Source organism: Salvelinus namaycush, chromosome 25 (assembly GCF_016432855.1).
Source record: "Salvelinus namaycush isolate Seneca chromosome 25, SaNama_1.0, whole genome shotgun sequence".
Taxonomy (NCBI): domain Eukaryota; kingdom Metazoa; phylum Chordata; class Actinopteri; order Salmoniformes; family Salmonidae; genus Salvelinus; species Salvelinus namaycush.
In genome coordinates this window covers 4,461,814-4,479,358 of record NC_052331.1, presented here as the reverse complement: position 1 = coordinate 4,479,358, position 17,545 = coordinate 4,461,814, and the positions used below count along the sequence as shown (strand labels likewise).

General features: G+C 46.9%; 1 protein-coding gene across 1 annotated transcript in view; it reads left to right on the top strand.

Annotated features, from left to right (window-relative positions):
- LOC120020550 (sodium/potassium-transporting ATPase subunit beta-1-interacting protein 4-like) overlaps window positions 1–17,545 on the top strand; it is a gene marked incomplete at its 5' end in the record, with an annotated part of 68,825 nt that overhangs the window by 46,695 nt on the left and 4,585 nt on the right. Inside the window, one exon of the mRNA XM_038964257.1 lies at window positions 7,759–7,819. Within this exon, the coding sequence (XP_038820185.1) occupies window positions 7,759–7,819 (61 nt within the window). The remainder of the gene's footprint in view (window positions 1–7,758; window positions 7,820–17,545) is intronic.

Sequence of the window (17,545 nt, the reverse complement as noted above, 5' to 3'; positions counted from 1 at the left end):
GAGGGGCCGCCCCCAGGTGGTAAGAGTAGGCAACAACACATCTGCCACGCTGATCCATAACATTGGGGCCCCTCAAGGGTGTGTACTTAGTCCCCTCCTGTATTCCCTGTTCACCCACGACTGCGTGGCCAAACACGACTCCAACACCATCATTAAGTTTGCTGACGGCACAGCAGTGGTAGGCCTGATCACCGACAACGATGGGGCAGCCTATAGGGGGGAGGTCAGAGAACTGGCAGTGTGGTGCCAGGACAACAACCTCTCCCTCAATGTGAGCAAGACTAAGGAGCTGATCGTGGACTACAGGAAAGGGCAGGCTGAACAGGCCCCCATTCTCATCGACAGGGCTGTAGTGAAGCGGGTCGAGAGTTTCAAGTTCCTTGATGTCCACATCACCAACAAGCTATCATGGTCCAAACATACCAAGACAGTTGTGAAGAGGGCACGACAAAGCCTTTTCCCCCTCAGGAGACTGAAAGATTTGGCATGGGTCCCCAGATCTTAAAAAGGTTCTACAGCTGCACCATTGAGAGCTCCCTGACCAGTTGCATCACCGCCTGGTATGGCAACTGCTCGGCATCTGACCGTAAGGCGCTGCAGAGGGTACTGCGAACGGCCCAGTACATCACTGGGGCCAAGCTTCCTGCCATCCAGGACCTATATAATAGGCGTGTCAGAGGAAAGCCCATAAAATTGTCAGACTCCAGTCACCCAAACTATAGATTGTTTTCTCTGCTACCGCACGGCAAGCGGTACCGGAGCGCCAAGTCTAGGACCAAAAGGCTCCTCAACAGCTTCTACCCTCAAGGCATAAGACTGCTGAACAATTAATAAAATCGCCACCGGACAATTTATATTGACCCCTCCCCCTCCCTTTTGTACACTGCTGCTACTCGCTGTTTATTATCTATGCATAGTTACTTCACCCCTACCTACATGTACAAATTACCTCAACTAACCTGTACCCCCGCACACTGGCTCGGTACCGGTACCCCCTGTATATAACCTCATTATTGTTATCGTGTTACTTTTTTATTATTACTTTTTATTTTAGTAAGTAAGCATTTCACGGTAAAGTCTACACATGTTGTATTCGGCGCATGTGACAAATAAAGTTTGATTTGATATTTGATTTGGCAGTAGTACTGTAAATTATTTTATCACTGACGTCAACCCAGAGTCTCTCAGAGCGTTCAGTCAGCCCACTGACATGCCTATCAGATCACAGCAAAATCAGTCTACTTGAACAGAGCAATACTCAACCATGAGGCGTCAAAGCCAAAGGAACTGAATAATATTAAGAAATTCTATAGATGGATGGAAAGTAGTGTAGAAACCTACCAAAAAACTATTAGGCAACAACAAATTCAATCCCTTCTACACAACTTCCTGGACAAAACGTTTCACTGTAATAGTGAAGGTGTAAACTTGACAGTAGAAAACCTAAACAGTATATTTGACCTTTCAGCTTCCCTGTCAAATCAAAACATTTCAAGCAGACAACCTTAGAAAATTAACAACAGTGACAAATGGTTTGATGAAGAATGCAAAAATCTAAGAAAGCAATTGAGAAACCTATCCAACCAAAAACAGAGGCCCAGAAAACCTGAGCCTTCACTATGGTGAATCACTAAAACAATACAGAAATACACTACGGAAGAAGAAGGAACAGCGCATCAGAAATCAGCTCAATGTAATTGAATAATCCATAGAATCTAACCACTCCTCGGAAAATTGGAAAACACTAAACAAACAACACGAAGAGTTATCTATCCAAAATGGAGATGTATGGATAAACCACTTCTCCAATCTTTTTGGCTCTGTAACAAAGAACAAACAGCAAAAACATATACATGATCAAATATAAATCTTAGAATCAACTATTAAAGACTACCAGAACCCACTGGATTCTCCTATTACAGTGAATGAACTACAGGACAAAATACAAAACCTCCAACCCAAAAAGACCTGTGGTATTGATGGTATCCTAAATGAAATGATAAAATATACAGACCACAAAATACTAGAATCTGAAGTCAAATGTCTACTGTTTGCTGAGGATCTGTGGCTTCTGTTCCCAACCTAGGAGGGCTTTACAGCAGCACCTAGATCTTCTGCACAGATTCTGTGAGACCTGGGCTCTTGACAGTAAATCTCAGTAAGACAAAAATAATGGTGTTCCAAAAAATGTTCAGTCGCCAGGACCGCAAATACAAATTCCATCTAGACACCGTTGCCCTAGACCACACAAAAAACTATATGTACCTTGGCCTAAACATCAGCACCACAGGTCACTTCCACAAAGCTGTGAACGATCTGAGAAAGGCAAGGGCCTTCTATGCCATCAAAAGAAACATCAAATTTGACATCCCGATTAGGATCTGGCTAAAAATACTTGAATCAGTTATAGAACCCATTGCCCTTTATGGTTGTGAGGTCTGGGGTCCGCTCACCAACCAAGAATTCACAAAATGGGACATACACCAAATTGAGACTCTGCATGCAGAATTCTTCAAAAATATCCTCAGTGTACAACGTAAAACACCAAATAATGCAATGCAGAGCAGAATTAGGCCGATACCCACTAATGATCCAAATCCAGAAAAGAGACGTTAAATTCTACAACCATCTAAAAGGAAGCGATTCCCAAACCTTCCATAACAAAGCCATCGCCTACAGAGAGATGAACCTGGAGAAGAGTCCCCTAAGCAAGCTGGTCCTGGTACTCTGTTCACAAACACAAACAGACTCCACAGAGCCCCAGGATAGCAACACAATTAGACCCAACCAAATCATTAGAAAACAAAAAGATAATTACTTGACATATTGGAAAGAATTAACAAAAAAACAGAGCAAACTAGATTGCTATTTGGCCCACTAAACAGAGAGTACACAGTGGCAGAATACCTGACCACTGTGACTGACTCAAAATGAAGGAAAGCTTTGACTATGTACAGACTCAGTGAGCATAGCCTTGCTATTGAGAAAGGCCGCCGTAGGGCAGATCTGGCTCTCAAGAGAAGACAGGCTATGTGGACACTGCCCACAAAATTAAGTTGAAACTGAGCTGCACTTCCTAACCTCCTGCAAAAATGTATGACCATATTAGAGACACATATTTCCCTCAGATTACACAGATTCACAAAGAATTCCAAAACAAATCCAACTTTGATAAACTCCCATATCTATCGGGTGAAATGCCACAGTGTGCATCACAGCAGCAAGATATGTGACCTGTTGCCACAAGAAAAGGGCAACCAGTGAAAAAACAAACACCATTGTAAATACAACCCATATTTATTTGTATATATTTATTAACCCTTGTTTACTTTAACTATGTGTACATCGTTGCGACCCTGTATATAGCCATAAATTGACATTTTACATTTCTCTATTCCTTTGGAACTTTTGTGAGTGTAATATTTACTGTTCATTTTTTATTGTTTACTTCACTTTTGTTTATCTACACTGCTCAAAAAAATAAAGGGAACACTTAAACAACACAATGTAACTCCAAGTCAATCACACTTCTGTGAAATCAAACTGTCCACTTAGGAAGCAACACTGATTGACAATACATTTCACATGCTGTTGTGCAAATGGAATAGACAAAAGGTGGAAATTATAGGCAATTAGCAAGACACCCCCAATAAAGGAGTGATTCTGCAGGTGGTGACCACAGACCAATTCTCAGTTCCTATGCTTCCTGGCTGATGTTTTGGTCACTTTTGAATGCTGGCGGTGCTCTCACTCTAGTGGTAGCATGAGACGGAGTCTACAACCCACACAAGTGGCTCAGGTAGTGCAGCTCATCCAGGATGGCACATCAATGCGAGCTGTGGCAAGAAGGTTTGCTGTGTCTGTCAGCGTAGTGTCCAGAGCATGGAGGCGCTACCAGGAGACAGGCCAGTACATCAGGAGACGTGGAGGAGGCCGTAGGAGGGCAACAACCCAGCAGCAGGACCGCTACCTCCGCTACCTACCTCCGCTACCTCAGCAGGAGGAGCACTGCCAGAGCCCTGCAAAATGACCTCCAGCAGGCCACAAATGTGCATGTGTCAGCATATGGTCTCACAAGGGCTCTGAGGATCTCATCTCGGTACCTAATGGCAGTCAGGCTACCTCTGGCGAGCACATGGAGGGCTGTGCGGCCCCACAAAGAAATGCCACCCCACACCATGACTGACCCACCGCCAAACCGGTCATGCTGGAGGATGTTGCAGGCAGCAGACCGTTCTCCACGGCGTCTCCAGACTCTGTCATGTCTGTCACATGTGCTCATGTGCTCAGTGTGAACCTGCTTTCATCTGTGAAGAGCACAGGGCGCCAGTGGCGAATTTGCCAATATTGGTGTTCTCTGGCAAATGCCAAACGTCCTGCACGGTGTTGGGCTGTAAGCACAACCCCCACCTGTGGACGTCGGGCCCTCATACCACCCTCATGGAGTCTGTTAATGACCGTTTGAGCAGAGGGTCAAAGATCATACCCCCAAGACATGCTAACTGTTGTTTTTGTTATTTCCTGATAGTTGCTGGTTGAAAAGACAATCTACACAAGCCTTTTTAATCAGCAGGTTTTGCATGGGTGGAGTTTAGGGTTGCCTGGTGACATCACCTGGCGGTAAATTAGCTATTAGACAAATAACAACGAGAGTTCCAAAACTCTCTGCCAATAACAGCTGGATTTCAGTTATCACCTCCCCATTAAGACCATTCCCAGACAGTCCTAACTAAATTCTAGCTTGAGAAATCGTTTTTTGCTAAAAAACTATATATTTTTTATTTTAACCATTGGAAATGGTTGGAAAACTATTACAGTAAAGTACTTAATTGTTACCCTGAAATTATTTGAAATTGATATAAAAAATGGCTGCATTGTGCTTTTCTCCAAGGACAGTGAGCCCGATCAATAGTGTGTTAATTAGCCAGCCGATCAATGGAAATCCCCCTCCTGTCTCACACACACACACGCAAAGGACTGACTGAAAAATAACTACTGCCAAAGGACTGACTGAAAAATAACTACTGCCAAAGTAAAAGAAATACAATACGTGTTACTGGACTGGGCACCCTGATGAAGGCCTCAATTCCCCAAAATGTCAGATATGCAAATCATTTTAATTGTCGTCATTTCCTCTGTGTGTGTGTGCATGTGTGTGTATGTGTGTGGAATCTGGTTGTCTCGCTCTACCTGGGCTAATATTTGCAGCGTTGACAGTGCCCTTCATTAACGCATGCAAATGTCTGTCTCCCCTAGCTGAGCAGCTGTGCGTCCTTCAAAGCTACACTGCTTCTCAATGGCAGTAGTGAGTAGTGTGTGTATGTGAATGCCGTTGTGTGTACATGCACATGTATTATTGTGAATGTGTTTGCTTGTGTGTGGGCTGATGTTCTCCTGAGAGGATGAATGTGGAATATCATGTTTTCTCCCAAAGCCTGTTTCCTCCGATAAGCTTTGCTATCACAGGAGGTTGGTGGCACCTTAATTGGGGAGGATGGGCTCATGGTTGTGGCTGGAGTGGAAAGGGGTGGAATGTCATCAGATGCATCAAACACATGGTTTCCATGTGTTTTGATGCCATTCCATTGGCTCGGTACCAGCTATTATTATGAGCCGTCCTCCCCTCAGCAGCCTCCACTGTTTGCTATAGATAATAGATGAACGGCAAATGGAACAAATCCTGGGTTTGAAGTCATCCAATCATTCTGAATTCTTCTCATCTCAGCCGCATTTTCCCATCCCTCAACCCCGTTTTCCATTCTCCACCCTACGTTTTCCTCGGTCACACACTCCGCTTAAGATGCGGTCACACACGTACGCATAGCACACCCAGACATACCACCTTAGACAGAGCCGAGGGTAGCTGTCAAATGAGTCACTTTCCATTAGTGCTATTAGAACGGAGAGACCCCCACAGACGGCCGAGAGAGACGAGAGGAGCTGTCAGAGGAGTCACTTTCCATTAGTGTTATTAGAACGGAGAGACCCCCACAGACGGCCCGAGAGAGACGAGAGGAGCTGTCAGAGGAGTCACTTTCCATTAGTGTTATTAGAACAGAGAGACCCCCACAGACGGCCGAGAGAGACGAGGGGAGCTGTCAAAGGAGTCACTTTCCATTAGTGCTATTAGAACGGAGAGACCCCCACAGACGGCCGAGAGAGACGAGAGGAGCTGTCAGAGGAGTCACTTTCCATTAGTGTTATTAGAACGGAGAGACCCCCACAGACGGCCCGAGAGAGACGAGAGGAGCTGTCAGAGGAGTCACTTTCCATTAGTGTTATTAGAACAGAGAGACCCCCACAGACGGCCGAGAGAGACGAGGGGAGCTGTCAGAGGAGTCACTTTCCATTAGTGCTATTAGAACAGAGAGACCCCCACAGACGGCCGAGAGAGACGAGAGACGAGTAGTGACTGCATACGTTTGACTTACTTCTTCGTACTGGTGCCCCGTGGGAATGGAGCCCACAACCTTGGGGTTGCAAGCGCCATGCTTGACCAACTGCGCCACACGGGACCGACAGTTGATTTAATGTCAGCTAATAAGCTGTTGGACCGTTGTGACTCAGAAAATGACCAGTAATGACTGAACGGCTACAGATTCAGGACAACAGTTGAGTTAAATACCCCCCCCCCCCCCCCCCACATACAACCTCCCTATCAACCTCCACCTATGCGCTATCCTCCCACCCTGACAGTCTGTATTTGCTGACTGTGTTGTTGGCTGATCCCTCCAGACACTTTAATCAAGGCAATTCATGCATATCAAACACACACACCACACACACACATTGTTAATGCAAACCAAACAATGTCTGGCCCCCTGCTGCTAACACCATCTTGTGTGTGGTCCGGGCTTTACGTGTATGTTAATTCCCTACTACTGTAATGGCTGGCCTGCCTGTCAGAGGTAATTAGCTGACAGAGAGAAGGTAGGGTGGACTCAATTTTCTCTCTTAAAACTAATTTAGGCTGCTAATGTTGTCTGAGGGTGTGATTATAGGACTAGTCATTACCCTTCAAGAACACACAGCCACAGACAGACACTCGTATACTGTATAGCCTGTACCATCACTAGGCTCACTTGTGCATGAAAACATGCATGCCCAAATATACACACACACACACACAGTCTCCGGTTGCCCCGTGTGTGTTTTGAGGGCATTGTGCCCGACGCTGGTTTAATTGGCATGGCAGTGTGCCAAGTCATCGGGGGTAGAGAGTGTCTGTCTGTCTCTCTTTCTTAGCCCCAGTGTGTGTGTCTCAGAATAGATGACAGCCATCTGTCGACAGTACAGCCTATTGTCACTTTGCCTCGATTCAGGACGATAGGCTGCTGAGCCCAGAATAGTGTCCTTGGTTGGGTTATCTAATGGTTACACCAGCTTGTTTAAGTGCAGGGTGTCTTCATGCGTTTGTTTTCTGAGGAAGTGTCTCTGGGCATGTTGTTGATTTTGTGTATCGCAGAACACATTATTTAGATCGAGAGGAATATAGATGAGCTCATAGACTCATACTGCACATGCTGATCTATGTGCTGATCAGCGATTTTGATTGCAACCTGTCGTGCCATCCCCCAACCAGCTACTCCCTGTACATACACTCGCGTCCCCAGTCGCTATGTTTGAATGGAGGTGTTTATCCCCTTGGGTACTGTATGTTTTCTCTGTTCTCTCTATCCTATAGTTGTACTTCATATGTTTGCACACGCACACACACACTCCTCTGTGTGCTCTAACTCACTGTGTGTGTTTTCTCAGCTCCTGGGCTTCGTGTACGCCTGCTACGTCATCAGCGCCATCACTGAGGAGGAAGACAGCTGTGAGTACAACAACTTAACTTGACACACACACACACACTTGCACACCCCCTAAATGATCCACAACCTAGCCACATAGCAAGACAGGAAAGGAGGAAGAGGAGAAAAGAGAAGAGGAGAGGAGGGCCTGTAGCTCATTAAAACCTCCCTCAATCCCTCCTCCACCTTGTCGTCTCCTCCCTTACTCCCCCTCTCCCTCCCCCTACCGGCTGGTCTCCTTCACTCTGTGTCCCCTTCCCATTCCACACCCATCCAACCATTCCATTCTCTCTCTCTCTCCCTCACACCATTCCACACCCATCCAACCATTCCATTCTCTCTCTCTCTCCCTCACACCATTCCACACCCATCCAACCATTCCATTCTCTCTCTCTCTCCCTCACACCATTCCACACCCATCCAACCATTCCATTCTCTCTCTCTCTCCCTCACACCATTCCACACCCATCCAACCATTCCATTCTCTCTCTCTCTCCCTCACACCATTCCACACCCATCCAACCATTCCATTCTCTTCATTCTCTCTCTCTCCCTCACACCATTCCACACCCATCCAACCATTCCATTCTCTCTCTCTCTCCCTCACACCATTCCACACCCATCCAACCATTCCATTCTCTCTCTCTCTCCCTCACACCATTCCACACCCATCCAACCATTCCATTCTCTCTCTCTCTCCCTCACACCATTCCACACCCATCCAACCATTCCATTCTCTTCTCACTCTCTCCCTCACACCCATTCCACACCCATCCAACCATTCCATTCTCTCTCTCTCTCCCTCACACCATTCCACACCCATCCAACCATTCCATTCTCTTCATTCTCTCTCTCTCCCTCACACCATTCCACACCCATCCAACCATTCCATTCTCTCTCTCTCTCCCTCACACCCATTCCACACCCATCCAACCATTCCATTCTCTTCTCACTCTCTCCCTCACACCCATTCCACACCCATCCAACCATTCCATTCTCTCTCTCTCTCCCTCACACCATTCCACACCCATCCAACCATTCCATTCTCTTCTCACTCTCTCCCTCACACCCATTCCACACCCATCCAACCATTCCATTCTCTCTCTCTCTCCCTCACACCATTCCACACCCATCCAACCATTCCATTCTCTTCATTCTCTCTCTCTCCCTCACACCATTCCACACCCATCCAACCATTCCATTCTCTCTCTCTCTCCCTCACACCATTCCACACCCATCCAACCATTCCATTCTCTCTCTCTCTCTCTCCCTCACACCATTCCACACCCATCCAACCATTCCATTCTCTTCTCACTCTCCCTCACACCATTCCACACCCATCCAACCATTCCATTCTCTTCATTCTCTCTCTCTCCCTCACACCATTCCACACCCATCCAACCATTCCATTCTCTCTCTCTCTCCCTCACACCATTCCACACCCATCCAACCATTCCATTCTCTTCATTCTCTCTCTCTCTCCCTCACACCATTCCACACCCATCCAACCATTCCATTCTCTTCTCACTCTCCCTCACACCCATTCCACACCCACCCAACCATTCCATTTTCTTAATTCTCTCTGTCTCCCTCACACCCATTCCATACCCATCCAGCGATTCCATCCTCTTTATTCTCTCTGTCTCCCTCACACTCATTTCACACCCTTGACCCAATTTTCTTTCCCTACAGTGTCCTCACTTTACCTGTATTATCGAACACCTGGCTAATCCCCACTTTCCATCTCTCTTTTTCATTCTCTCTCCCGCCTCCCCAGCTGTTAGTTCTCATGGTGGTGGTCGGGGGTTGGTAGTGTGAAAAAGAGAGTGTGTTTTTGTCATCTACAGCTCAGCACTGCTCACACCCCCCATATCGTTGACACATCCACACACGTCATGCCTCCTTTCTTCTTTTCTCCCACCCGCCACTGCAACAGGTCTATCTCTTTTAGAAGTACCTATAGGGTTGGCTAATACAGGGGGGGTTGAAGGGAGAGATCAAGAAAAAATAAACTGGTGAAAGGTGTGGAGAAAGAGAGAAAAGACAAAAGAGTGGATTAGAGAGAGGGAGCGAGAAGGGGTAGAGAGAGTAGTCTTGAAAACCTGACCCTAGGCAACTTGGGGTCGGGTGATTGATTATGAGATGGTCTGGTTTCAATTATGGTCTCTTTTGGCATAGAGGAACTACATCACTGCCTACGACACTACTTTATCCACTTGAATAAAATACAAAATAGAAACTGGCAAGATGGAGATCACCAAGGTTATTTTTAATGAGGGCATTTCGCAAGTGACTAGTTAGCATCAACTGCCTTAGCTAAAACCCCTGCAAAGGTTTCGCCTGCAGACTTTGGTTTTGAATCGCAACTTTCTGGCGTGTCTGACTCGTGATTTGTTGGAATAGTCCCCGGAAAACTTTCCCCTTCTCGACGTAGGCAGTGACTTAGTTCCTCTATGCCAAAAAGAGTCCATTGTTGAAACCAGACCCTACCCACTAGGAACAGATGTCAGTTAATGCAATGTCTATTCCACGTTGGGTCAGCGTAACTTTATTGAAATGAAACAACGTTGATTCAGCCAGTGTGTGGCCAGTGGGTAATCAAATTAGTTTTTCGAGACTAGAGAGAGGGGCACACATTTGAAGAACAGCTCATGGTAGAAGTGACCTCATAACCTCGAGGTCAAAGGTCATAGTGACGGTTAACTAATCGGGTCGCAGGACACATTTGAGTGTGGTGACAATGGTTGGCATACTGCACGTTTACAACGGCTGCAGTTCAGTGAGTGGGAGGAAACGGTGCGTGTTTGGTTGGTGTGGAAATACAACCACTTCTTTGCTGGAGATTCAGTTGCTGTGAATGTTTAGCCCGTCGACACCCATCGGCTCTGAGCGTCTCGTAATCAGTCACCCCTACGTCACCCCAGAGGTTGAGGGGGAGTCGACTTCAAAATGAGTCACTGACTTTTCCCTCGCTGCTTTTGTTTTTGCTGACCTCGGCGGCCCTTCCATCCGTCGTGTGGACAGTTGGTACAGGCGCTGTCTGTGTAAGGGGCGCATGTGACAGACGTCCACTTTGAAAAGCACACAATGACAGAGAGAGAGAAAGTGTCTGTGTGAGTGATATATATATATATATTAGTTGAACCTTCATTTAACTAGGCAAGTCAGTTAAGAACACATTCTTATTTACAATGACGGCCTACCCCCGGCCAAACCCGGAGGTCGCTGGGCCAATTGTGCGCCGCCCTATGGGACTTCCAATCACGGCCGGGTTGTGATACAGCCTGGATTGGAACCGGGGCGTCTGTAGTGACGCCTCTAGCACTGTGATGCAGGGCCTTGGACCGCTGCACCACTCGGGAGCCACATGCATCTATCTTTGTACAAATAGATTGCTAAGAACAACATGGCTGAATAAAAAAGGGGGAAAGAAAAGTAAAAAAAGAGAAGTGGTTGATTCAGTATTCTTTGCTAGTTTTAATTATTCAGTTAGTTCTAGTCTGATCCTTGCTGTCTGGTCGTGTAAATGGACAGCTGTCTTGAAGCACAGCTCCCATGCCCACCTTTGTTATTGTAATCAGCCCTGTGCATATGTATGTGTCTTCTTTTATTTTCAATGCCACACACACACACACACACACACACACACACACACACACACACACACACACACACACACACACACACACACACACACACACACACACACACACACACACACACACACACACACACACACACACACACACACACACACACACACGCACCATGTACGATACTCCCTTAATTGATTCACTCATTTGAAGTGCCATATTAGACTGTTCCTTCAGTGAGCTCCCCACACTCCATCAGCATCGGTTCTCCCCCTCGGTTTTTCCCTTTATTTTCTCTCCATCCTTCTCCTCGCTCTTCTCTCTTGCATCTTTCCCCCTCTCATTCTCTAAGCAAGTGGATCCATTTTATATCTGTAAATGTAAAAGGAACTCTCTCTTGCTGTCTCTCTCTCTCTCCCTCTCTGTATGTAGTTCATGAAGGTGTGTAAGTTAGGTGTCCGGTCATTCCTTGCTGCCTCATTAGGCCAGACTCTGTTCGATATCTTCCGGAACAACCCCCCACCATCACCTGAGGAAAGGAGGGATGTGAAGAAGAATGGAAGAGTGAGGTGGACAGGAGAAAGAGCAGAAATAGAGAGATGGCACCTGAGGAGATGCGTTAGGAAGGGAGGGAGGTAGAGAAAGGGGGGGGGGGGAAGCCTGCTGTGGGACGAGAGAGTTCAAACACAAAGACTAAGCTCCTGAATATGTCATTTAGATGAGACATACATTCCTTTCACGCAAAAAGCCTCACAACAAACAAAGTCTCAGTGGACCAATGTAGGTTTAGAGTAGAATACTCAAGCTAGAATACACACACACACACACACACACACACACACACACACACACACACACACACACACACACGCACACACGCACACACACACACACACACACACACACACACACACACACACACACACACACACACACACACACACACACACACACACACACACACACACACACACACACTCTCTCTCAGGCTAAGGAAAACCAGGAAGAACAGAACAGTGAGCATCACACTCCTCTCAAGGATCAGCTTCATGTCTCTCAGGCCTTATGTTCCTATTAACATAAGCTGCAGTGTGTGTGTGTGTGCGCGCGCGCGTGTGCATGTGTATGTAACTGCACGCATACATGTGTGCGCGTCCAGTTATCAGTATAAAGCAGACATCCAGGCAGAGCGAGTGGAGGGGAAAAGCCTCTTTGGAAAGTAGGTCAGAGAGTTATCCTAGTGTTAGCGTGACGGCTAACTGTGGCGCTCCTCTGTACTGACTCACTGTTTCAGTAAATCCCCTGGAGTCATAGGGCAACAGAGGGAGGGAGGGAGAGGAAGGAAGGAAGGAAGGAGGTGAATGGGTGGGTATGTGTAACTCTGATAGGTAGAGACGTAGGGTGCGTTCGTAAATTCTCTCTGGCTATCTACTCCGATTTCAGAGCCCTCTCGTCTGAGTGTGCCCGAGCGCAGAACAACTGATGAATTTACCAACTCTCAACACCTGTTGAATATGGCCAGTGTCAGTAAACATTGGCAAAAAAAGCGTAATGAAATTGTTGCCAGCAGAACAGTTACAGTCACCAACGCTCTAGATAACATAAAAACAGCCTAACCTGCTCTGCTCGGGGGGGTTAAAATGATCAGTATGAGGTGTTCTCTCATTTGTGTCTGGAAGTAGCTAGCAAGCTAGTTAGCTTGGGTGCTTGACTTGGTGCCCTTGTGAGGTCAGAACTCTCGGATAAACCCTACTCCTCGGCCAGAGCGTACAGTGTGCTCTCTGAACGCTCCCAGAGCGGAACGCTCTGAATTTACCAACGGACAATTTGACAACGCTCTGAATTTACGATCGCCCAGAGCGCACTCTGGCGCTCCAGATTGAATTTCTGAACACATCCATGGTGTTAGCATGGGCCACCGCCCCACTGTGTGTAACCGATGTGAAATGGCTAGCTAGTTAGCGGTGGTGCGCGCTAATAGTGTTTCAATCGGTGACGTCACTCGCTCTGAGACCTGAAGTAATTGTTCCCCTTGCTCTGCAAGGGCCGCGGCTTTTGTGGAGCGATGGGTAACGATGCTTCGCAGAAAGACAGAAAGACAAAAATAATGAAAAAGAGAAAGAAGGAACGAAAGAAAGAGAGAAAGAAGAAGGAAAGAAGGAAAGAAAGTGGGAGAGATGGGGTGAAAGTAATTAAGAGTTAGATGGATGGATGATGGTAACAGAGCCAGAAAGAGTTTGGGGGTGGAGTGACAAACATCAGGCAATGAAGGTAGGGGGAGCAGTGTGCAAATAGAAAGAAAATGAGATGGATAAATTGGGACCCACACATGCTTATGATGAATTGTCTTTGAAGCCAATGGTCTGTAATGCAGACTCATCATTAGTTTATTGTCCGGTTTACATTTGTAAGCCATGGCTGTGATTCTTATCATGACAAGATCCACAGAAAGACTCAGTAGCGTAGCCACTGTCATTGACTCCCCTGTTTCTATTTTGTTCCACTCTTTTCCTCTCACACTTTCTTCCCTCTTGCTCCCCATCCATCTCTCTCCTACCCTGTTGTTTTTCTTCTCTCTGGCTCCCCATCCATCTCTCTTCCCTGTTGTTTTTCTTCTTTCTTGCTCCCCATCCATCTCTCTCCTGTCCTGTTGTTTTTCTTCTTTCTGGCTCCCCATCCATCTCTCCTCCCTGTTGTTTTTCTTCTCTCTGGCTCCCCATCCATCTCTCTCCTCCCTGTTGTTTTTCTTCTCTCTTGCTCCCCATCCATCTCTCCTCCCTGTTGTTTTTCTTCTCTCTGGCTCCCCATCCATCTCTCTCCTGTCCTGTTGTTTTTCTTCTCTCTTGCTCCCCATCCATCTCTCTCCTGCCCTGTTGTTTTTCTTCTTTCTGGCTCCCCATCCATCTCTCTCCTCCCTGTTGTTTTTCTTCTCTCTGGCTCCCCATCCATCTCTCTCCTTCCCTGTTGTTTTTCTTCTTTCTGGCTCCCCATCCATCTCTCTCCTTCCCTGTTGTTTTTCTTCTTTCTGGCTCCCCATCCATCTCTCTCCTGCCCTGTTGTTTTTCTTCTCTCTTGCTCCCCATCCATCTCTCCTCCCTGTTGTTTTTCTTCTTTCTGGCTCCCCATCCATCTCTCTCCTGCCCTGTTGTTTTTCTTCTCTCTTGCTCCCCATCCATCTCTCCTCCCTGTTGTTTTTCTTCTTTCTGGCTCCCCATCCATCTCTCTCCTGCCCTGTTGTTTTTCTTCTCTCTTGCTCCCCATCCATCTCTCTCCTCCCTGTTGTTTTTCTTCTTTCTGGCTCCCCATCCATCTCTCTCCTGCCCTGTTGTTTTTCTTCTTTCTGGCTCCCCATCCATCTCTCTCCTGCCCTGTTGTTTTTCTTCTTTCTGGCTCCCCATCCATCTCTCCTCCCTGTTGTTTTTCTTCTTTCTGGCTCCCCATCCATCTCTCTCCTGCCCTGTTGTTTTTCTTCTCTCTTGCTCCCCATCCATCTCTCTCCTCCCTGTTGTTTTTCTTCTTTCTGGCTCCCCATCCATCTCTCCTCCCTGTTGTTTTTCTTCTTTCTGGCTCCCCATCCATCTCTCTCCTGCCCTGTTGTTTTTCTTCTCTCTTGCTCCCCATCCATCTCTCTCCTGCCCTGTTGTTTTTCTTCTTTCTGGCTCCCCATCCATCTCTCTCCTGCCCTGTTGTTTTTCTTCTTTCTGGCTCCCCATCCATCTCTCTCCTGTCCTGTTGTTTTTCTTCTTTCTGGCTCCCCATCCATCTCTCTCCTGTCCTGTTGTTTTTCTTCTCTCTTGCTCCCCATCCATCTCTCTCCTGTCCTGTTGTTTTTCTTCTTTCTGTCTCCCCATCCATCTCTCTTCCCTGTTGTTTTTCTTCTTTCATGTTCCCCATCCATCTCTCTCCTGCCCTGTTGTTTTTCTTCTTTCTGGCTCCCCATCCATCTCTCTCCTGCCCTGTTGTTTTTCTTCTCTCTTGCTCCCCATCCATCTCTCTCCTCCCTGTTGTTTTTCTTCTTTCTGGCTCCCCATCCATCTCTCTCCTCCCTGTTGTTTTTCTTCTCTCTTGCTCCCCATCCATCTCTCTCCTCCCTGTTGTTTTTCTTCTTTCTGGCTCCCCATCCATCTCTCTCCTCCCTGTTGTTTTTCTTCTCTCTTGCTCCCCATCCATCTCTCTCCTGCCCTGTTGTTTTTCTTCTTTCTGGCTCCCCATCCATCTCTCTCCTGCCCTGTTGTTTTTCTTCTTTCTGGCTCCCCATCCATCTCTCCTCCCTGTTGTTTTTCTTCTTTCTGGCTCCCCATCCATCTCTCTCCTGCCCTGTTGTTTTTCTTCTCTCTTGCTCCCCATCCATCTCTCTCCTCCCTGTTGTTTTTCTTCTTTCTGGCTCCCCATCCATCTCTCCTCCCTGTTGTTTTTCTTCTTTCTGGCTCCCCATCCATCTCTCTCCTGCCCTGTTGTTTTTCTTCTTTCTGGCTCCCCATCCATCTCTCTCCTCCCTGTTGTTTTTCTTCTTTCTGGCTCCCCATCCATCTCTCTCCTGCCCTGTTGTTTTTCTTCTTTCTGGCTCCCCATCCATCTCTCTCCTCCCTGTTGTTTTTCTTCTTTCTGGCTCCCCATCCATCTCTCTCCTGTCCTGTTGTTTTTCTTCTCTCTTGCTCCCCATCCATCTCTCTCCCTCCCTGTTGTTTTTCTTCTTTCTGGCTCCCCATCCATCTCTCTCCTGCCCTGTTGTTTTTCTTCTTTCTGGCTCCCCATCCATCTCTCTCCTGTCTTTTTGTTTTTATCGTTCATCTCTCTGGCTCCCCATCCCCATCCCCCATCCACCCCCCATCGCCCCCCCCCCCCCCTCCTCTTAGAATGTTATTGTGACAGATAGATGGTCTTTGTGTCTGTTCGTTAAGCATAGCCCCTGTGACGTTAAACATTTCCCCTCCGTAGTGAATCTGTAATCTCCTTATATTGCTCTGCTTAGTTATTTACTCCACGTTAACACATTGACCCACATACCTGTCATGTCTGGCATGCTTTCATGTCGAGGTGGTCCAGTCAACGCTGCTTGCATGATGGGTGACCTTGCTTGAGACCTGAAGACTTGTGTTTGCTCCCAGAGCTAATCTTTGGCTTTAGCTCAGTGGAATAACATCTGAGTGGGTTGGGACGACGCCGGTTGAATACCTAGTCTTTGACGTTGGGATAAGTTCATTTCTCAATACTGCACTGCACACCACACTAAATTTGGAGGAGGTGAACACCTTTACTTGATTTAAAGATATACTCCACTGGGAGAAATTGCCTCTCTCATACAATAAAAAAACGTACATTTCCTGGACACGACTCCACTGCCACATAGGTTAGTACATGTACCACTGGAACAGCACAACACCAGCTGTAGTTTTGCCATATTCAGTTTGGTACATTAATACATTACAATTATATCACAACCCATGTCTCGCACAGTGTGATTTTCCCAGTCACTATTTCTCTCAATCTTCCCCACCTCTTTATCTCTATAAGGGCACAAGGCGAGGCCCGAATGCAGACACAGCAGGCAGATGGTTGAGCTCCGATATTTATTATACCAAAAGAGGTAGGAAAAAGGCAGGTCGGGGACAGGTGAGAGTTCATAAACCAGGTCAGAGTCCAAACAGTACCAGGTGATAGGCAGGCTCGAGGTCAGAACAGGCAGAGTGGTCAGGCAGGTGGATTTGGCATCAGGACAGGCAAGGGTCAAAAACCAGGAGGGCTAGGAGAAAACAAAGACCGGGAAAAATAGGATCTAGGAAAAATGTTGGTTGACTTGGAAAAACAAGAGGAACTGGCACAGAGAGACAGGAAACACAGGGATAAATACACCGGGGACTGATGGGGAAAACAGGAGACACGTGGAGGTGTGTGGAGACAATCAGAAAGACAGGTGAAACAGGTCAAGGCGTGTCAATCTCTCTCTCTCCCTTTTCTCTCTCTCGCTCTGTGTCTTACTCTTCTGCTATGTGGGAGGTCAGGGGTGGAGAAAATTATATCCATCATTATCTCCTTTAACCATATTTTACCTCGCACCGATCATCAAGGCAGGAGATGGAACCCTCACTGCCTGCTTGCAATGAGAAAATCACTGGTACAGAAAAGTCCAGGCCAGCCGTGTGTGTTTACTGTCCA